The sequence below is a fragment of the Neofelis nebulosa genome, chromosome 2 (assembly GCF_028018385.1).
Source record: "Neofelis nebulosa isolate mNeoNeb1 chromosome 2, mNeoNeb1.pri, whole genome shotgun sequence".
Taxonomy (NCBI): domain Eukaryota; kingdom Metazoa; phylum Chordata; class Mammalia; order Carnivora; family Felidae; genus Neofelis; species Neofelis nebulosa.
In genome coordinates, this window is record NC_080783.1 from 62,134,724 (window position 1) to 62,153,484 (window position 18,761).

The 18,761-nt window shown below is 34.5% G+C and overlaps 1 protein-coding gene across 4 annotated transcripts in view; it reads left to right on the forward strand.

The window, feature by feature from the left end:
* Positions 1-18,761, forward strand: part of TLK1 (tousled like kinase 1) — a 193,101-nt gene that overhangs the window by 109,500 nt on the left and 64,840 nt on the right. For all 4 annotated transcript variants that reach the window (XM_058714302.1, XM_058714288.1, XM_058714299.1 and 1 more), the window contains exons 3-4: positions 933-1,004; positions 18,249-18,324. In XM_058714302.1, coding sequence (XP_058570285.1) covers positions 933-1,004; positions 18,249-18,324 — 148 coding nt within the window. The remainder of the gene's footprint in view (positions 1-932; positions 1,005-18,248; positions 18,325-18,761) is intronic.

The following is an 18,761-nucleotide window of genomic DNA, read 5'->3' on the forward strand; positions in this document are numbered from 1 at the left end:
CGGTTGAGCATCTGACTTCAGCTCAGGTCATGATCTTGCAGTTTGTGAATTCGAGCCCTGAGTTGGGCTCTGTGCTGACAACTCCAAGCCTGGAGCCTGTTTTGGATTCTATGTCTCCCTCTGTGCCCCTTCCCTGCTCGCTCTCTCTCTCTCTCAAAAATAAACATTTAAAAAATTTTAAAAATACATTATAAAGGAGGGGTGCCTGCGTGGCTCAGTTGGTTAAACGTCCGACTTTGGCTCAGGTCACGATCAGGTCATGGTTTGTGGGATCAAGCCTTACTGGTCTGTGTGCTGACAGCATGGAGTCTGCTTAGGATTCTCTCTCCCTCTCTCCCTGCCCCTCCCCTACTCTCTGAAAATAAATAAATAAACTTAAAAAAGTATTACTAAAGGAAATGTAAAAACTCTTGGTTGAAGCAATTAAAATGGTAAAGATGGGAAGAAATTCTCTTAAAAGACTAAACCAAAACAAACAAAACCCCAGGGATTGCCTGGTTTGTTTTATATAAAAAAAGGCAAAGGGGTGTGTGGATGGTATATAATGGAATTTGATGAGATTGTGAAGGGAATTAAGGAGCACAAATAATACTTTTTTTTTTTTTAAGGAAGCATAATTTTTTATATGTTGGGTACTAATTTTAGGGATCTTGTTATCCTAGTAATAGCCCAGTTCCTTTGTTCTTGAATTTGGTATTCTAAAAAGTCAGCTAAAACAAGTCAGTTCCTGAAATACAGATCTTTATTGACTTGATAAAACTTTCCAAGATATTTATAGTGTTAAGAAGTTGATATTTCTCATTTTTACTTCATTTAACTTCCTTGCTTAAAGGAATCATACTTTATTTTCACTTATGAAGATAGCTTACCTTTTGTAGTATGTTTCATTTAAAATTTTTCCTAATTTTTACCTTTTTAAAAATCTTTAACAGGCCTCAACAAATAATGAAAGTTCTAATCACAGTTTTGGAAGCTTGGGATCTTTAAGTGACAAAGAATCTGAGGTAAGTAACTTCATTTTAAATATGGTGCTATTAAAGTAAAAGCTGGAATCACCTTTTTTCTTTTAATAGTTCCCCACCCCCCACCCCCCACCCCCCCATCCTTGTGCTAATAATCATTAATGCTAAAGTTTCTGATGGGAGCATTTTTGTTCTGCCTTATGAGGCACAGTATTCAGACTGAAGACTATTTGGCATTAGTAAGAAAATATAGTTTCTTTGGTTATGTAGCTGAACTTATACATTAGTGTTATAAGTGTTCTTAATGGAAGACAGTTACTGGCCATTTATAATTCTAGTAGATGAAAGTAGTTTTTGAACTATGTACTACAGTTTTCCACTGTTTTTTGTTATACTCCCCTCTTAGTTTGGTTCTGAGTAAGGGTTTGTGTACTGAGATGTAGATACACATATTTTTTCTCTTTTGGAAATTTCTTGCGGAATTTCATGCTGCTGTTTTTCACTTTTCATATTTAAAACTACCTGGAAAATCCTCTCCCCTCCCATCCACTTACTGACCCCACTAAGAAAATACGTGGGATTTTATAAGTAGGCATTTGGATCCATGATATAGTTAACAATGGGCATGATGTACTTAATAGCATCTTTTTTGACATATGTAGATAGGAAGTTCTTTGGGTTTTAGCATTCACTTGCTGATGCAACAACATCACTTTTTGTGGATACAACTTCTGCTCAGATCATAGCATTGTGTTACTTTTCAACGCATGCGTGTGTGTGTGTGTGTGTGTATGTGTGTATGTGTATTTGTGTTTTCCTTTCAATGTTAACTTATTTCTCTTTGATCCATTTTAGTCTTTTTCCTACTTGGGCTAGTGTAGATATATCTCTTTGATAATATCAGTAGGTCATTAGCATTTAGTAACTCTTAGCCATTTGGTTTTGGTGTTCATTGAAAGAGAATGTCAAAGGTGGCATCTTTTTAAGTCCTGTGTTACTGAAAACATCTAGGACTCTCTAGGTAGACAGTTTTGTGCAGTTCTATGCAGGCACCCTGACACTCCAGAGGAGTGTGGCATAGGGTTTTCACTCATCAGGCTTTCCCTTCCACAGAGACAACTGGCAGGCAGCTGAAAGGACTGTGCAAGTGACGGGACTTTATCTGCAGTAGGTTCCCTTGAGGTAAGCGTTAGTAGCCCCTGTAGCACCAGATTATCGCAGTTTAGCTTGTTCTCAAATTAGCACATTTACATTAAGTCCTTACAAAGTGTAGGTTTAGATTTAGTCAGAGTACAGCTTTTCAGAAGCTACATCAAGAATGTTTTCACTTTATATCTCCTGGACTTTGGAACATTTCTTGATATTTCCAGATTTTGGTCCATTTAGTAATTTCACATGTCTTTTCTTTCATAGGCTGTTACATTATGAAGGGTAATAAAATAGTTTTAAATATTTCCCTTTTCTCTTCACCAAATCTGATATTTTTGAGAGTTTTTTTAATAGCAAAACTTAGTAATTAGATCACCTAAAGTAGTTATATATTTCCATGTCCTTTATAGGTACCCATGCCCCCAATATAAGCCATAGAGTATTTCAATTCTTTCAAAAGAATTAGTCTATAAGAAAGTACCACTTCCCTTTAAAGAACTCTAAGAGTCGCTTTTGGCTGTATTTGTAGTTAAAATTTTTTCTTTTAAGACCATAGTGTAATTTACAGTGAAGTACAATTTGGCTAACCATTGCATATACTTAGCTTAATTTGTATAGAAAATTTGACATTTGGGGAAGGAATAGAAAATCTTAAAATTTTGGAGATTTTGTTGTTCTGTGTTCTGTATCTGGAATTTTTAAAAATTAATCATTAAGTCAAGTGGCACAGTATTGGAAAGGTCTACAGCTTACACTTTTTCCTTAAGATTTGAAGAAGGAATTTTTTTTGTCTTATCATTTAGGAAGCTACTTATCTGGAAAATGGTTTCCAAGTTTTATTTCTATATTAAGATACTTTAATTAATGAATTTCCTTGGGATGAAATTTTACACGCTTCAAAATACAGGTATTTGTAGGTCTTTAAATGAAGTTGTTGGGAGTAAACAATTGTAGGGTGGAGTACTGCTTTTTTTTTCCTGATACACCTCGTAGTAAAGTTTATGTAGTATTTCATTGTCTTCTGGTGTCATTTTATTTTTTTGGTAATCCATCCCTTGATCCATTACGTTTTCTTAAATAATAGTTTTTGTTTTTATGGACAATCAGTACTAGAAGTTTATTTGAAAAAAAAAATAGCAGTTCTCTGCCACCCACCTCTACCCTACCGCATCCTCAATTCTTTTAGCCCTTCTTCCTGTTACTTATTTCCACATTTTATTTATGCATATTAATATATATCCTGAGCTTTTGTTTCTTCAGTTGGGCTCTTTCCTCCTACCCAGTACTCTTTTCAGACACCCAGAACCCTTCTGTTTTCCATCCTTGTACTGTTAAAACTGAAAGCATCTGATACTCACTGTTAGGCTGATTTGAATCTACTTCAACTGAAATTTTTCATTTCACTCAGATGTGAATTACTTCATACATAGATTTGCTTTTTGTTACTAAATGTAGAATTTAGAACAGAGATTTTTCCCTTTGTTAATGAAATTGCCTAGTAGATAGGAAGTAGATTGGTCTTGTTTTTGCTTCATTTTTTTTTTTTTTTTACATCATTCTAGGTCTGTTTGATAGGCTCCAAGAATTTGCTGTGTTTTCAGTAAGCATTTATTACATATCTGTTATCTTCTAGCCTCTGTGTCCAAGCACAGAGAATATAAAAGATGAATATGATACAATCCCTGTGTTCACATGAGATCATTGTCTAGTAGAACAGACTACTTCATAAACAGTGTAGATTATGCTATGATAGAAGTACAAGGTGGTATGGGAGCAAAGAGCAAGAACCCCCCAATTCCATCTGCCTGCAGGGAAGAAGAGGGGAGAAAAGAGAAGTCTTCCTTTAAAGAAGAGATGGTGATTGAGTTGTTGGAAAGGCTATGAATTCATCCCAGAACACAAGGGCAAAGTATGAGAAGGCAGGCAGAGAGACTACGCTTTTTGCTTTTGCCTGGAAGCATGGCAAATAGTTTTGTTCAAGACATGGTGTAGTGGTTCTCAACCCCAACTGCACTTTAGATCACCCAAGAAGCTTAAAAAACATAATCCGCCTGTGTGATTCACCTAGTTTGCAGACTTCTGGTGTAGGTAGGATATGCAAGGATGGTGAAAGATTGGTAGGAATCAGGGTTTGAAAGCCCTTGTTCTTTGTACTAAGGAATTTGGACTTTGGTCTAGATAATGGCGAGCCATTTAAGCAGGAGAAACAAAACGCAAAGTAGAGATGAGGAAGGCTCCCCCGGGTGGCAGTACAGAGAATAGAGTTGGGAGAGAGGAGAAACCTAAGTTGGGAAGATCATTTAGTTAAGGAATACTGCCACCTTTACGAAACTGCTCACCTCCACAGTTTAATAGTAGGAGGGAAAAAAGTGGGCAGGGTGCTAATTAAAGTGTTTTCAAGTTTACCTTTTGGGTTCTGCCTTCTCCTTCAGATTTTCTAACTTTGGTTATTGGATATTATCACCATCCAGGCTTATGCTTCTCAAATTTTAGCGTGCAAGTGAATTAATTACCAACGGTTCCTTATGCCTTTAGGTCTGGAGTGGGGGTTTGCATTTCTAACAAGCTCTCACATTCTACTAGATTATAAAAGCAGAATCAGTAGGGTTTGATGACTGAATGAGGGTAAAGAAGGAAAGGGAAGAACCTAGGGTTGTTTAAAGTTATCTGGCCCTAGGTGAATGTTAGTGCCTTTGATGAAGATAGATAACACAGAAGGAAGATACATAGATTTGGCCTAGAATGTAATGAATTAAATTCTGGACAACAGTGAGTTTGAATATCTGTGAACTGACCAAATGAAGATGGTACTTCAGTTAGGTGGTAGGAGCTATCTGGAGCTCAGGAAAAGAGGTCAGGTTAGAGATGAAGACTTAGAGGAATTTCTGGTGTGGGTGTTAAATCCTTGAGATAAAGGATTCCTGGGTGGGGGATGGGGAAGGGGGTGTCTCTGAGACTCTTTCAGAGTGTTCTGAAGGTCAGAACAATTTGTATAGTAATGCTAAAACATTATTTGCCTTTTTTGCAATAATGCTAAGACACGTTTGGGTTTTTAACTTTCATTTTCTCATGAATTTACAGTGTGAAAATTTCTAGTGTGTAATGACACATGATGACATCATCACTCTGATGACTTGTATATTCTGGTGTCTCAAAACTTTTTTAGTTTTAACTTCTAGAATAGTAAATATTGATAATTATAGCCCACATACATAAAAGCTCTTGGGGTCCTCAACACTTTTAATAGTTCGTGGAGGAGTCCTGAGACCCAAAAGTTTAAAAACTGCTTCTGTAGCTGAACTCATCTTGATAGTGTTTGTAATGCTAGGAAATGTTAGCAGGTGAGATAGGTATGCTAGAGAAAGAATAGTAGTCTGGTAAGCAAGTAGACAGACAGTGGGAAGAAAAAGAGGAGAAAGTGGAGGAGAAGAATAATAAGGAGAATTAAATGTCACAGAAGTCAGTTAGGAAAATGACTGTAAAAAGTGACTAAGAATTGTCACTTAGGCTTAGTTTTAGTAGACTAATGGTAACAAGATGCCAGATTATAGTCTGTTAAGGAGACATTGGATAGTGAGGAAATAGTGACAGCAAATATTGACTACTCTTGGCAGAATCTTGATGATAAAGGAGGGGAGACGGTATCTAGAGTCTTAACAGGCTTGACATATTATGTGCTAGGGAAGGGCTCATAGCAGAGCTGTGACAGTGGGACAAGAAAAGTGCTGTAAAGAGAGAAAATAGAATCAAACTTAAACTTTTTTTTGAGGTGGTATGAAATGCCAAGATCCAGACCCTGGGTTGATTGGGTTCATTGTAGATAGAGTTGACTGGGTACATCCTTTCCCCTGATGGGCAAACTTCTAACCAGACGACCTTTCTCATACTTCACAGTGAAATAGAGGTTATCAGCTGAAGGAGAGAATCATGAATGGGTTGTGGGTGTGAGAATGATAAAAATTTTATGGGACGGACCAGAAAAGGAGTTTGTAGGGAATGGAGGGAGATGGCCGTTCATCTTATTTTAAATGTTTTAGAATGCCTCAAGGAGTTAGAAACCGTATATACGTGCGTTGTCTGCTGGATGAGAGTCCAGATTATTTTATGAGGATAAGAGAATGGAGCCCATATTCTTTGGTTATCAGTGTTTTCTAAGTTTTAAAATCTGCCTTTATTCACCTGTTTGCAGTTCTTCTTGAAGGACCCTTCTCTAACTACGCACAAAGACCTTTGCTACTTTCTATAAATTCTTTGCAGTTGCTGTCCCCACCCAGCCGTACCCCAGATCCTAAGATAAATTATGTATTGTATAGTTCATTTGGAATTTATAATGAATACTAATAACATAATTCTTCTCCCTCCCTCTCCTCTTGGATGTCCTAGAATATATTTTATATTTCTCTGCCTTACTTTATTTCTTACTAAGGTTGAAATATTTGTGACTGAATATAAATATAATTGAATTATGTCGTCTTTAATAATATTGGAGAAGCACGCTGTAAGTCTGTTTATACCTGTGTGCTTACATTCAACATATTACATAATAATGTTGGTAAAGCAAACACACATGTCAAATTGCTTTATTTTTGCCTCAATTTAATCTTTAATATTCATCTTTTATAGTACTTCTATATAACCTGAATCAAAGTTAATCATTTTAAAATAAATTATTTCTCTTTTCTAGAACCGAAATGTTTCTCTCCCCCCCCCAACCCCCGCCTTGAGGAAGGTTAATCCTTTAACTCTCTGTCCGCTGGCATTGAATTACTGTTTATTTTTGGTCCAACTGAATTTGATTTCTGAGTTATTTAGGATTAAGGATTTTAAGTTATAGATATAGGGAAGCCAGGACAGCTGTTGCATCTAGACATTTAAACTTACATGCGTTTTTAGGATTGTAATGAAAGGTAAATATGATATGGTGCCTTGATTGTCTTAATTTACCTCTAATGTTGATTAATGAAGGTCATTTTATGAAAGTTCTGATTAGCTTTGTCATTTGAATTAAGTTTGTAGAAGTCTTGAAACTTAAATGAGATTTTTTTCTCATTCGAGTTGAAGTGATAGCATTAAAGATACTTTAAAACATTAATGGCTTGTTTTGTTCTTTTTTAAAAAGAATTTTCAAAGGACCACATTATGTGTGGTTTCTTATTTCATATTTTGGAGGAAATAGAAGTTGACACTAGGGAATTAGACCTAAAGCTAACTTGAACCTGGCTTTAGCAGGGTATTATTTCCATTTCTAGAGCTAGGGATATTGTGTATTGAGTTCTTTAGTAGGTTATTTTTAATGTAAAATCTCCTTTGTTGAAGACGGTATTTAAAAATTCCATGTGTAACTTATACATATGTATGAATTATTTAAATGGGTTATCTTCTTATATTAGTTAACTGGCTAGATTAGGAGAGTGGTAAGAGTATTTCCTGTTTTTACTTTTTTTTATTCATACCCATCTCTACTTTTCATATTTCTTTTTTGCCCTCTTAATAGTGTTTGGCTTAAATGTTTCTGCAGTGAATGCTTAGGTATCCTAGGTTGATTGGAAATTATGATTCTCTTTGAAAATATAGATAATATTGGCCTTAAATTTTATTTTATTATTTTAATATAATTTACTGACAACTTAGTGTCCATACAACACCCAGTGCTCATCCCAACAAGTGCCCTCCTCAGTGCCCATCACCCACTTTCCCCTCTCCCCTACCCCCCATCAACCCTCAGTTTGTTCTCAGTATCCAAGAGTCTCTTATGGTTTGCCTCCCTCCCTCTCTGTAACTTTTTTTTCTCCTTTCCCTCCCCCATGGTCTTCTGTTAAGTTTCTCAAAATCCACCTATGAGTGAAAACATATGGTATCTGTCTTTCTCTGACTTATTTCACTTAGCATAATACCTTCCATTTCCATCCATGTTGCTGCAAATACTGGCCTTAAATTTTGGGTTTTAGATTGAGTTAAAAAAAAATCATTAAAGTTTTACTTGTCTATATATATTTATTATAACCCAGAGAATTTTTTAATGTCTTAGTGTGAACACCTAGTAAGAAAGAAGAAAACTTGAAAAATGAATTTAGTTGTGTGTAGTTAAGTATCACTGAAAGTTATATTTTCATGCCCATTCCTCCCTTTGGTGAATTACCTTTTTTTTCACTTTATTCTGTTTAAATCTGTTAGCTCCTCAAGATTGTTAGGCACCTAGTTTAGTACCTTCATCAATTTTAAGAAATATTCTTTGTATCCTGCTGCCTACATTATTTTCTAAAATGTTTTAGTCTGATAAATAATTTTTGTGGTGTTCTACTTGATTGGGTTCCTCTGTCTTTTTTTGTCTTTGCGCTAGTAATATTTTGTCATTACTTCTTACTATGTTAGGAGGGCCAAACCAAAACCACTGTATATAACAGTGTTGCTATATACAGTATGTAATATGTATAATAGCAATGTCATCTTGAAGGGGAGAGTACTCTGTGTGCATGCAAACTGGTGTATTTTATAACACTAATAAAGACATTTTCTCAGTAGAAGAGTAAGTTTGTTTTTTTTCTTTCCCTTATAAGACTGATAATCATACTTCTAAATTACAAGATTTAAAGTTCCTGTGAAATTCATGGAATTTCTTTGTAAAATTTCCTTTTATTTAAAAAGAAAACTATATTTAATTATACTACTATCCATTAAAGGACATGCTTTTATAGGAGCTATATTCAGCTAAAAGTTAGTGTTTGACCCTAAAATATGTTATATGACAGGGTTCACAGCAAAGGAAGTGGATCTATCCAGTTGAATATATATGTCCTTGGTCTCCTGGAAGGAAAAGTTGAAATCAAATGTGGGTTTGATACTGTCACTGTGCCTCTTTTTCCATAAAGTTAGAGGACTGTATGTGTCGAAATCATCTGAGAAGCTTTTTCAGAGGAAAAGTATTCAGGCTCCCTGCTTGGAAATTCTTATATACTCTGTCTAGATAATCTTTCAGTTTCTTATAAATCATGAAATCTTGAAATAATGATTCTGTAACCCTTTTATTTTGGAAGCAAATAAACAGCTAGCTGTTAAATGTTTCCCTTTGTACAAGTGCATTTAGCGTCAGTGATTGGTTGTTCTTTGGACAAGAAAGTTCTAAGCTGATTGATGCAAATAAGATTGGAAGAGAAAAATGCCAAGTCATTCTAAGACTGAAGACATACTTTAAAGTGGAACCTGGCCTAGTGCTTGACCATAACATATGCTCAGTGAATATTTTTTGAATGAATAAACTTATTAACACCACTCTAGTTGTACCGTACTATACGGGTAGCTTTTGTGTCAACAACTACAGGTGGTTCTTACACATTCATCTCTTAACTTTATTGACATTTGGGGGTGGAGAATTCCTGGGCTAGGGGTAGGGTTGTCTTGTGCAATGCAGGTTGTTCATCAGCATCTCTGCCTAACATACTAGATCTCCGTAGCCCCTCTCTCCTCCTCCACAACTGCCCTCCCTTGTGGCAACCAAAAATATCTCCAGGTATTGCCAGAAATCCTCTCGTTGAGTACCACCCTATTAATGAAGGAGAGAGAATAGTTTTAGCATGTTACCTGTGGAGCTAGATTACAACTCTGTAAGTTTCGTATCTCCTAAGTAAGAAAACAGAAGTCCAGAGAGGTTAATTAATTTGCCCACAGATAGTAAGTTAACAGTCAACATTCTAGTACGTAAGTATCTGTTTTATTTCAAAGTGATACTCTCAACCACTGTGTGTACCCTCTTTCTGTATAACTAAGATAATGTATAAGTCATGAGTTAGATAAATGATCCTAGCTAGTCTTTTGAAGAAAAAAAAAGGTATTCTTTTTTGGCAATATTTAGATTTAAAATGATTTATAATAACATCAGATTTGCCAATCCAAGGTATGCCTGGACTAAAAGCATTTCACAAATGTTTTTATCTGATAAATACTGCTTTTAGTCTGGATTTTAAGGACAGTCAGCACAAGCTGACATTACTGAGAAATTCGGTTTCAGTGTGTTATACTATAGTAGAGTTTTAAAAATATTAGATGTATTTTTATGTCAGCAGCACACAGTATTATGATTAATTCTCATTTTCTAAAATAAGTGAGTAACCATGACAACCCATTGGACTTATATCCTAATGAGTTTTCTGCTATAGCTATATGTCACAATTTTGGTCTTTAATTTTTAATAGAAGAATATATTAAGAATAATTTCTTAATTTTAGACAATCTCCAGTATGGAATATGCAGGTCTCATTATTATATACATAGATTATTGCTAATCCTGGATACATCGGCATCACTTTCGGAGCTCTTTAAAAGTGAGGATTCCTTTGGTCTCTCTCCAGAGATGGTTAAATTTGGAATGGGGACTTGAGCATGAGCTTAAATAAAAGCATTAAGTGGTTATGATGTATAGTAACATTGAAAATCAGGGCTAATGGTTGAATGATAGAATGATTTCTTTCTACAACATACTCACTTTTTTGGGTTATAAATGTAGTATTGCTATAGAGAACAACAATGGAATACCACCTTTTTTTTTTTTTTTTTTTTAAACATATCAGGTAGACAGATATTTAACGATTGGTGGGCATTCTCACAGTGTTATTGAAAGTGTAGATTGGCATTGCCTCTGAAAATGCACTTTGGCAATATGTTTAAAATTATTAGTGTGCATATTCTGTGTCACAAAACTTACACGTAAAAGTGTCTATCCCAAAGAAATTGTTTAAGGATCTAGGGATTCACGTTCAAGGAAATGTCTGTAGGGCTATTATACAGGAGTATGTTACTCCATCATGAGTGTCACACCGGGAGAAAAGTTGTGAAATCACTGCTCTAAATTTTACTATTGTAAGCACTCTCAAAATGCCAACATTTCCAGAATAACTTATCTTGAAAATTTGCTTTTTCCTCCCACGGCATTTGCTCTGTATGGCTGTTTTATTCTGATTGTATGATTTGAAAACTTACAAGATCATATGAATAGGGGAGAAAGTCCAACTTTATTTTAATTTTTAGTCTATATTATTCAACAAATAAAGCCTTTAAAAGGAAAGCCAGAGAAGGGAAAATGCCAAGAAATAGTTATGCTATGTAAATTGTAAGAAAATGGGAGATAAAATTGCATTTCATCAATATTGAAGACTTGGTATGCTCCTTTAAACATATGTGAATGCAAATTAAAATGGGTCCAGATGATAGGATCTTAAAAAGTCAGACTGTGAGAATGGCGAGCTAAGGTAGTTTTTAAAAAATTGACAGTAAGATTGCTTTAGTATTATAGTTCTTTTAGGTGCTAATGCGGTTGTAGGTACTGTATATTTGTGAGCAAAGTAAAAATCTTCAGGCTTTTAAAAATGTTATGAGCTGGCACAGATTAAATTACCTATAGAGAGCACACATTTTGGGGCACCTGGGTGACTCAATCAGTTAAACGCCTGACTTCAGCTCAGATCATGATGTCATGGTTTCTGAGTTAAGCCTCACATCGTGCTCTGTGCTGACAGCTCAGAGCCTGGAGGCTGCTTCAGATTCAGTGTCTCCCTCTGTCTCTGCCCCTCCCCCGCTTGCCCTCTGTCTCTCACTGTCTTTTTCTCTCTCTCTCAAAAATAAGTAAACATTAAAAAAAAAACACACACACACACATTTTAGTTGGTCAGTTACCCAAGTTTATCTCTTGGCTCTCTACCATCTTTGATAGTACATATTATTAAATAATAATACAGCAGAAAATAGGCTACACTCAAAATTGCTGACACGTTCATTGGAATAACTTCAGACAGCAAGGAAGTGCTTTTATTTCATGATAGGATCCCCAAAATGATGTATATATAAACTTTTTATACTAAATATTGAAATCAGTAGTATAACGTCGATCTTCTTTTAGGTGTCAAAGATTCAAGCAAATATTTCCAGATAATAATATTAAAGTTTTGACTCTTGGGCAGAGTCAGACTGTGAATTTCAGGTCCTGCCAGCTCAAAATCATCCTTGTATTAGGATGTACATATTTCATGGTAGTTTTATCTAAATGTAAATTTGATGCAAAGCAGCAAGGAAATTTTTACAATAGAATTTTAGTTTTCTTATAGTGCATTATTCTAACCAATTTTTTATAGCAAAAAGTTGGAAGGAACAGTATCTTGTACATTTGATATTCTTGAATAGAACATCTATTTTACATTGACTATTTTTATAAAGCTCCAGATTTTCCTTTCTAGTTCAGTGCTGTTTTGATATATGCCATTAAAGTAACAGACTTCTCCAGCATTTTTCTGTCTTACATCGTTTAACAAATTTTGCCTAGAAATGTGGAATAAAATTGAACATTGATATTACCAGCTTCAGGCAAAAAGATTTGTCATGCCATTTGTTCAAAGTACAGTGACCTTAAATTTGATACCTAAGTAACTCTGTGAATCATTTGAATAGCCAGTGAGTTGTATTTTTGAAACCTATCTTAAGCTAAACGAATTGATTGGAAAACATTCATTCTGACAAGTCTAAGGATTGAATATTCGGTTATAGATATTATTTAATAATAGAGTAACTTTTCTTTCTGATTTAAAGTATTTTCTCATTTAACAGGAAAATACTAAATATATCTGTGTCGGTTAGCTGTAGTAATTTTATTAGAGATGATGATACCTGATTTTTTGTTGTTGTCTAGTCAGGGCTGATGAGTTCTGCTTAAGGTGGAGGCGAAGAATAAATTTTAATATCCACTCTTCTTTTGTTGATGTTATAATGGTATCTTTTCACATAATGTTAAAATTTCCTGTAATGCATTTGTGCCAATAATTTTAAATATCTCTAGTTGGAGGCTCTATCGGTGGTTATCTGTTTTCACGACACAATCCATACTGATTTATCTGCCTCCTTCTGTGACAGTGTTAAGATTCTGGTTTTCTTATATTTTGTCTTAATTGCATTGAAGAAACACACATGTATTTTTATCTTAAAAATACGTCAAGGAGCCAGATAAAACAAGATCCCGTAGTAGATATGAAAACCTTTTTTTAATAATCACTGGCTTAAATTCCAAGTAAAATGGAAGCATTAGTTCAATTATGTCACAATCACCTCTTAAATCCTTTAGATTTGTCTTTGTTTTTTGAACATACTTTCAACTGCTAGGAAGTACTGTGTTAAATTCTCACTAATATCTTAGAACATTTAAATGCCAGAGTAATCATTCAGGTTTTGGTATGATTACAAATTAGCATTTATGAAGCTAAACTGATTTTTTAAATAGTACCAGTCTCTCCTTTCATCATTTTCTCCTAACCACTGTTCTGTTGTATGTGATAATTCTTTGACTTTTTATAATTGCTGTAATCTTTCCATCTTTGCTCTAAAGCAAAATGATGATATTTTGCCTTCTATATTTATTTTGCCTTTGTTATTGTGGTCAAGTGTAATGCAACAATTGAGAAAAAACAGAGAAGAAAAGAATGAAATAACAGCCTCCACGAGAGCAATAGCAAGCTTGGAATTATTTTATATAAAATGCTTGATATGAGCAAATTTTATGCCTTGTGCAAATACAAAGCTGGCGTGGTTGATGTCCCTTGGATTTTCTTGGAAATCACTGGTCAAGATTGATGGTTTTTCAAATCTTTTTTAAGCCATAGAACTCTGTCTTCAAAGTGAGTCAAATATAGAATTTCGAGTGTTAAAATAAGAAATGCAGTGTTTGCAAGCATAGAAGTGGAGGTGGGATAGGATGTGTCTCTGATAAGCTAGAGCCTTAGCTCAGCCACCTGCTTCTTTCTTCCCTTCTCTCTCCTCTTTAACTAAACTTTTGAGGCACAACCTCCTTTCTCTTAAGGTATCTCTGGAGTACTGTTTGAAAAATTGCAGATAGCATTCTGAATTTTTCTTCACTGATGAGCCATTTTAGACATTAAATATTTGCCAAGTTTCCACATATCCTAAATTTCCACGTTTCTAAATTCCCAAATAAATCCATATAGAAATGAGTGACTCAGGAGAATTGGCAGCAGTAGCCTTCACTGAGAATTTTTGTTTTGTTTAATATAAGTGTTATTGAGATTATTTAAATTTAAAACCACATAACTAATGCACGTTGTCCTGAAGGTTAGTGATACAACACTTAGGGCCTAGACTGCCAGTTCTGTGGCTTGTAATTGAGAACAGAGTTGAATGGGACCTTAGAGAGGAAACCACTTATTTTGTAAGCAAGCCCTACAAGTTACTTGTAAGCTGTAAGGGCAGAATCTGCTAATCATTTAACAGGTGGCACATGATTGAACTTTAGAAATATGAAAGTACACGGATATTTGTAATAATAGGATAGCTACTCAGATAAGAAAATTTATTGGGTACTTACTGACATTTATAGAGTATGTATCTGTTCCAGATGCTGTATCAAGTGTGTTTCTGGTATGTTTCTCATTTAATCCCCACAATCCTATACCTGTATTATCACATTTAAAATTGATGGGAATAGGGTGCCTGGCTGCCTCAGTCAGTAGAGCATGTGACTCTTGATCCCAGCGTCCTGAGTTTAAGCCTCACATTGGGCATAGAGATTATGTAAAAAAAAATTGATGAGAAAATCTGAGTCGGGTTAATAAGTAACATGCTAAGAGTTATGGTAAATAATGGATCCAGAGTTTGATTCTTAGTCCCAGTCTTTTTCTTCAGAGAGCCATGGTACTTGCTCTTTAGAAAATTACAGTTCATTTGGGCTGACAGAACAAGCCTAAAATAATCTGGGGTGAGAGTGAGGAATGAGGTGGTCATACTACAGCATCGGTGAAAAAAGATTAAGGTTCATAGGAAGGGACAAAATGGTGTGTTTGTAATGGAAACATTTACTTTATAGGCAAATTTAGTTATATCTAGGTTTTCCTTTCTCATTTTTTATTTTGCTTAACTTTTCAATTTTTTATTACCTATTTCCAACTTCTTACCCCACATTAGTCATGTCAGTCTTAAAATTAATTTTAGTTCCTTAGTTCTTTAGTCATCCTTTTTCCAACCCCTTCTTCCTCAAATTCTTTTCTGGTGTAAACAAGGTAAACCCGTTCCTTGTGTGTGTGTGTGTGTGTGTGTGTGTGTGTGTGTGTGTGTGTGTTTTAACTGTAATAATTATTCATTTGGGTTTTTTTTTAAGTTTATTTATTTATGTAAATTTTTATGTTTATTTTTTATTTTTTGAGAGAGAGACAGACCATGAATGGGAGAGGGCAGAGAGAGAGGGAGACACAGAATCAGAAGCAGGCTCCAGGCTCTGAGCTGTCAGCATAGAGCCGGATTCAAATCAGGGCTCCATCTCACAAACCATGGGATCAAGACTCAGATACTCAATGGACTGAGCCACCCAGGTGTCCCATCATTCATTGTTAACAGTTTTTAACAAAATGACATTTCCCTCAAAGGACTGTCCCACTTTTCCATTCCATCAAACTTAAAATTTAGGTAGGGAAATGTTACCTCAGAGAAAAGAAGTTTTTCCTAAGTAACCTGTAGGTCTTTAAAAAAAAAAAAAAAAAAAAAAAAAAGACCTACAGTATCTTCAAGTATATATCTAGTGAAGTGTTTAATAAATGATATTCCAAATAAGTTTGAGAATTTCTATATACACTGTAACTTTCCATCCCAGTCCCTTTTTGGAGATAACCAGTGAATGTTAGCATTTTAATGGTTCCTAGAAGCTTTGTGGTAAATAAATCTAACTTTGTTTACCCCAGTTGAACCACCCCACGGTCTTCTGCATTTAAAATGTAGCCTCTCATCTAACTGATCCAGTGTTTCCTGCAATGTATTTTAGAAAATAATGTGGAACCATTTAGATAGACAGTGTTTCCAGTATAACTTTTAGAATTGTATAATTCTGTGTGGATTCTTTGTTGTTTATCAAAAGTTAGCTAGTCAAGACTTAAAATGGAATTCAGATGGGATCCTGTCATGCTTAAAAATTAGTATAACATTGGGGTGCCTGGGTGGCTCAGTTGGTTGAGCATCCGACTTCGCGTTGGGTCATGATCTCACAGTTCATGAGTTTGAGCCCCACATTGGGCTCTGTGTTGACAACTCAGAGCCTGGAGCCTGCTTTGGATTCTGTGTTTCCCCCCACTCATGCCGTGTGTGTGTGTGTGTGTGTGTGTGTGTGTCTCAAAAATTAATAAACATTAAAAAAAAATTAGTGTAACGTTAAACTTGTGAAAAACCGTATATTCTTGATTTTAAATTATATTTTTTACATAGATTAAGTTGGGAAGGATATGAATAAATATTACTTGCGAATCAGTTCTTTTTTTGTTTAAGATAGATTTTAGGGTTGTTTATAAAAATGTTAACCTAGAATTTTTAATTTAGTGTTATTTTGAAGCAAATAGAAGATTGGTTATTGTTTGAGTTTGATAACTAAACTCTGAACTACTTACCCTAAATTGTTGGTACATCAGTCTGCCTTCTGAGTAGATTGCAAGTTAGAGTGGATTTCTTTAAGATACCTGGTTTGTGTTGTGAAAACATATAGGCAGTTTATTGATAGACATAATGAATTTTATTTGCAAACTTGATAAAATTTTGAAGTTTTTTTGTATAGTTGATTCATTCAGTTCTGGATATAGGGCAGGTAACATGTCACACAGAGAAAAAAAGACCATTCCGGCCTTGAAAGTACAGAGTTGAATTTGATTTCCATCCTGGTTACCTTGAATAAGTTATTTAATATTCATGTATTTATCAAGTGATAACTGTATGCAGGAATGGGAGAATGGGAAGGTGAGGTGGGAAGATGGTGTCACTCCTGTTTTAAAGAATTCAGATTCTAAACATTCACTTCATCCTCTCAGAATCTGTTATCTTGTTGATAAAAATGAGGGTAAGAAAACTTAAAATCTCCATGATAATACTGAAGAGGAATCATAGATGTTCAACATGAGTTAGGTTATGTGTTGTCATTCGTACTGTTTAATCATAGACTATTCATACAACAAAATATGGAATATGTTCCTTCCTTGTTTGGGGACTACATTGCCTTTAGAGATTTATTTTAAGTTGCCTCGATGTTTCATTCATTCAAACATTCTTTGTTCTGGCACCAGACGTACTTGCCAAGCTTCTAGAATTTGAGGGCCTTGTGCCATTGCCTTGTGCTTTTGCTCTTAGTTTTAATCTTTAAGCACAACAACAGTCTGTCAACACTCCATGAAAATTACTTGTCATTTTAGCCTGATGAAAATACTAATTTGGGAATAAGCCATCTTCCAGGGTGGGGTGTCTGCAGACTTTTTCTGTAAAGGGCCAGATATTTTAGGCTCTGTAGACCATAGAGTCTCTGTAGGAACTAACTCTGCTGTTGTAGTCTGAAAGCAACCATAGATAGTACATAAATGAATGAGTGTGGCTGTGTTCCAATAAAACTTTATTTATGGACACTCAAATTTGAATTTCTTAAAATTTTCTTACCATAGTATTTTAATTATTAAATTTTTGGTTATTTAAAAAAAGTAAAAGTTAGGCTTAGGTTGGGCCTTACAAAAACAGGTGGCTGGCCAGATTTGGCCAGTGGGTTGTAGTTTGCTGTCCCCTAATTTAGGGCACAGTCTACAAATTTGCTCTAATTGTTGTTACATAATAATTGTTAAACATTTAGGTGAATGGTCCTTTTTAGTAGGGATTGTATATATATCAGTTTAAGTTTGCTCTTTTCTTTTTCATCCGAGTTTACTTTTATAGACTAAATATGTGTGAATAATAGAAAGCTAATAGGAAAAACATAAGTTTTTATTCTTTATTTTTGTTGTTTTTTACCCAATCCAGTTAAGAATGTGAAGAACTTTCATTTTTCTTTAAAGATGTTAAAGAACAGCCTTTAAAAAGGCTAATTACTCTCAGATTTTCACCCACCTCAAATCAGATTCTGTAAATGTGAATTTCACGTAATGTGTGTAAGTCTTCTGTACTTTGAATTTTAAAAGCTTACACAGAAAATTTTATCTTTTAATAAATTGTGTAAAAGTAACTATTCATTTATAGCACATGAACACTATTGAACAAAACCGTTTTTATTTTGAAAATGAAAATAATTTGTATAGTGACTAATAATTTTGTATGTAAAAAGTATATTTTTAAATTCTGTTAACTTGCTTTCTGTAGACACCAGAAAAGAAACAATCGGAATCATCTAGAGGAAGAAAGAGAAAATCAGAAAACCAGAATGAAAGTAGTCAGGGTAAGTGAAACAAAATCTCCTTTCAGAGCCAAATGACCATTTACAATTAATTATTCTGATTTTTTAATCAGTAGTTTAACTGTACAAGTAATACTATGTTTTTGTAATTTCTATAGCTATTATGTAACTTATGCATTACTAATAGTTTAGAAATGTACTTCTATAAGAAATAATAATATAAAATTGGAATCTTTCGTGTAGCACAGATAGTTTGTGTATGGTTACTATTTTTAGGCTTTTTGACATTTCCCTTATTTTTTTTATTTGAGAATTAAAAAGGCAAGTATCATGTCCAAACCTTATCTTATCCCTTTCATTTTTCTTTCTTTATCTGAATTATGGTATTGAAGTGGCTTCTTGTCTTTGGATAAGAACATTAGATGTCACTTTAAAGTGCAAGTACCCAAAGCTTGCTTTGGTTATTAAAGACTTTATAT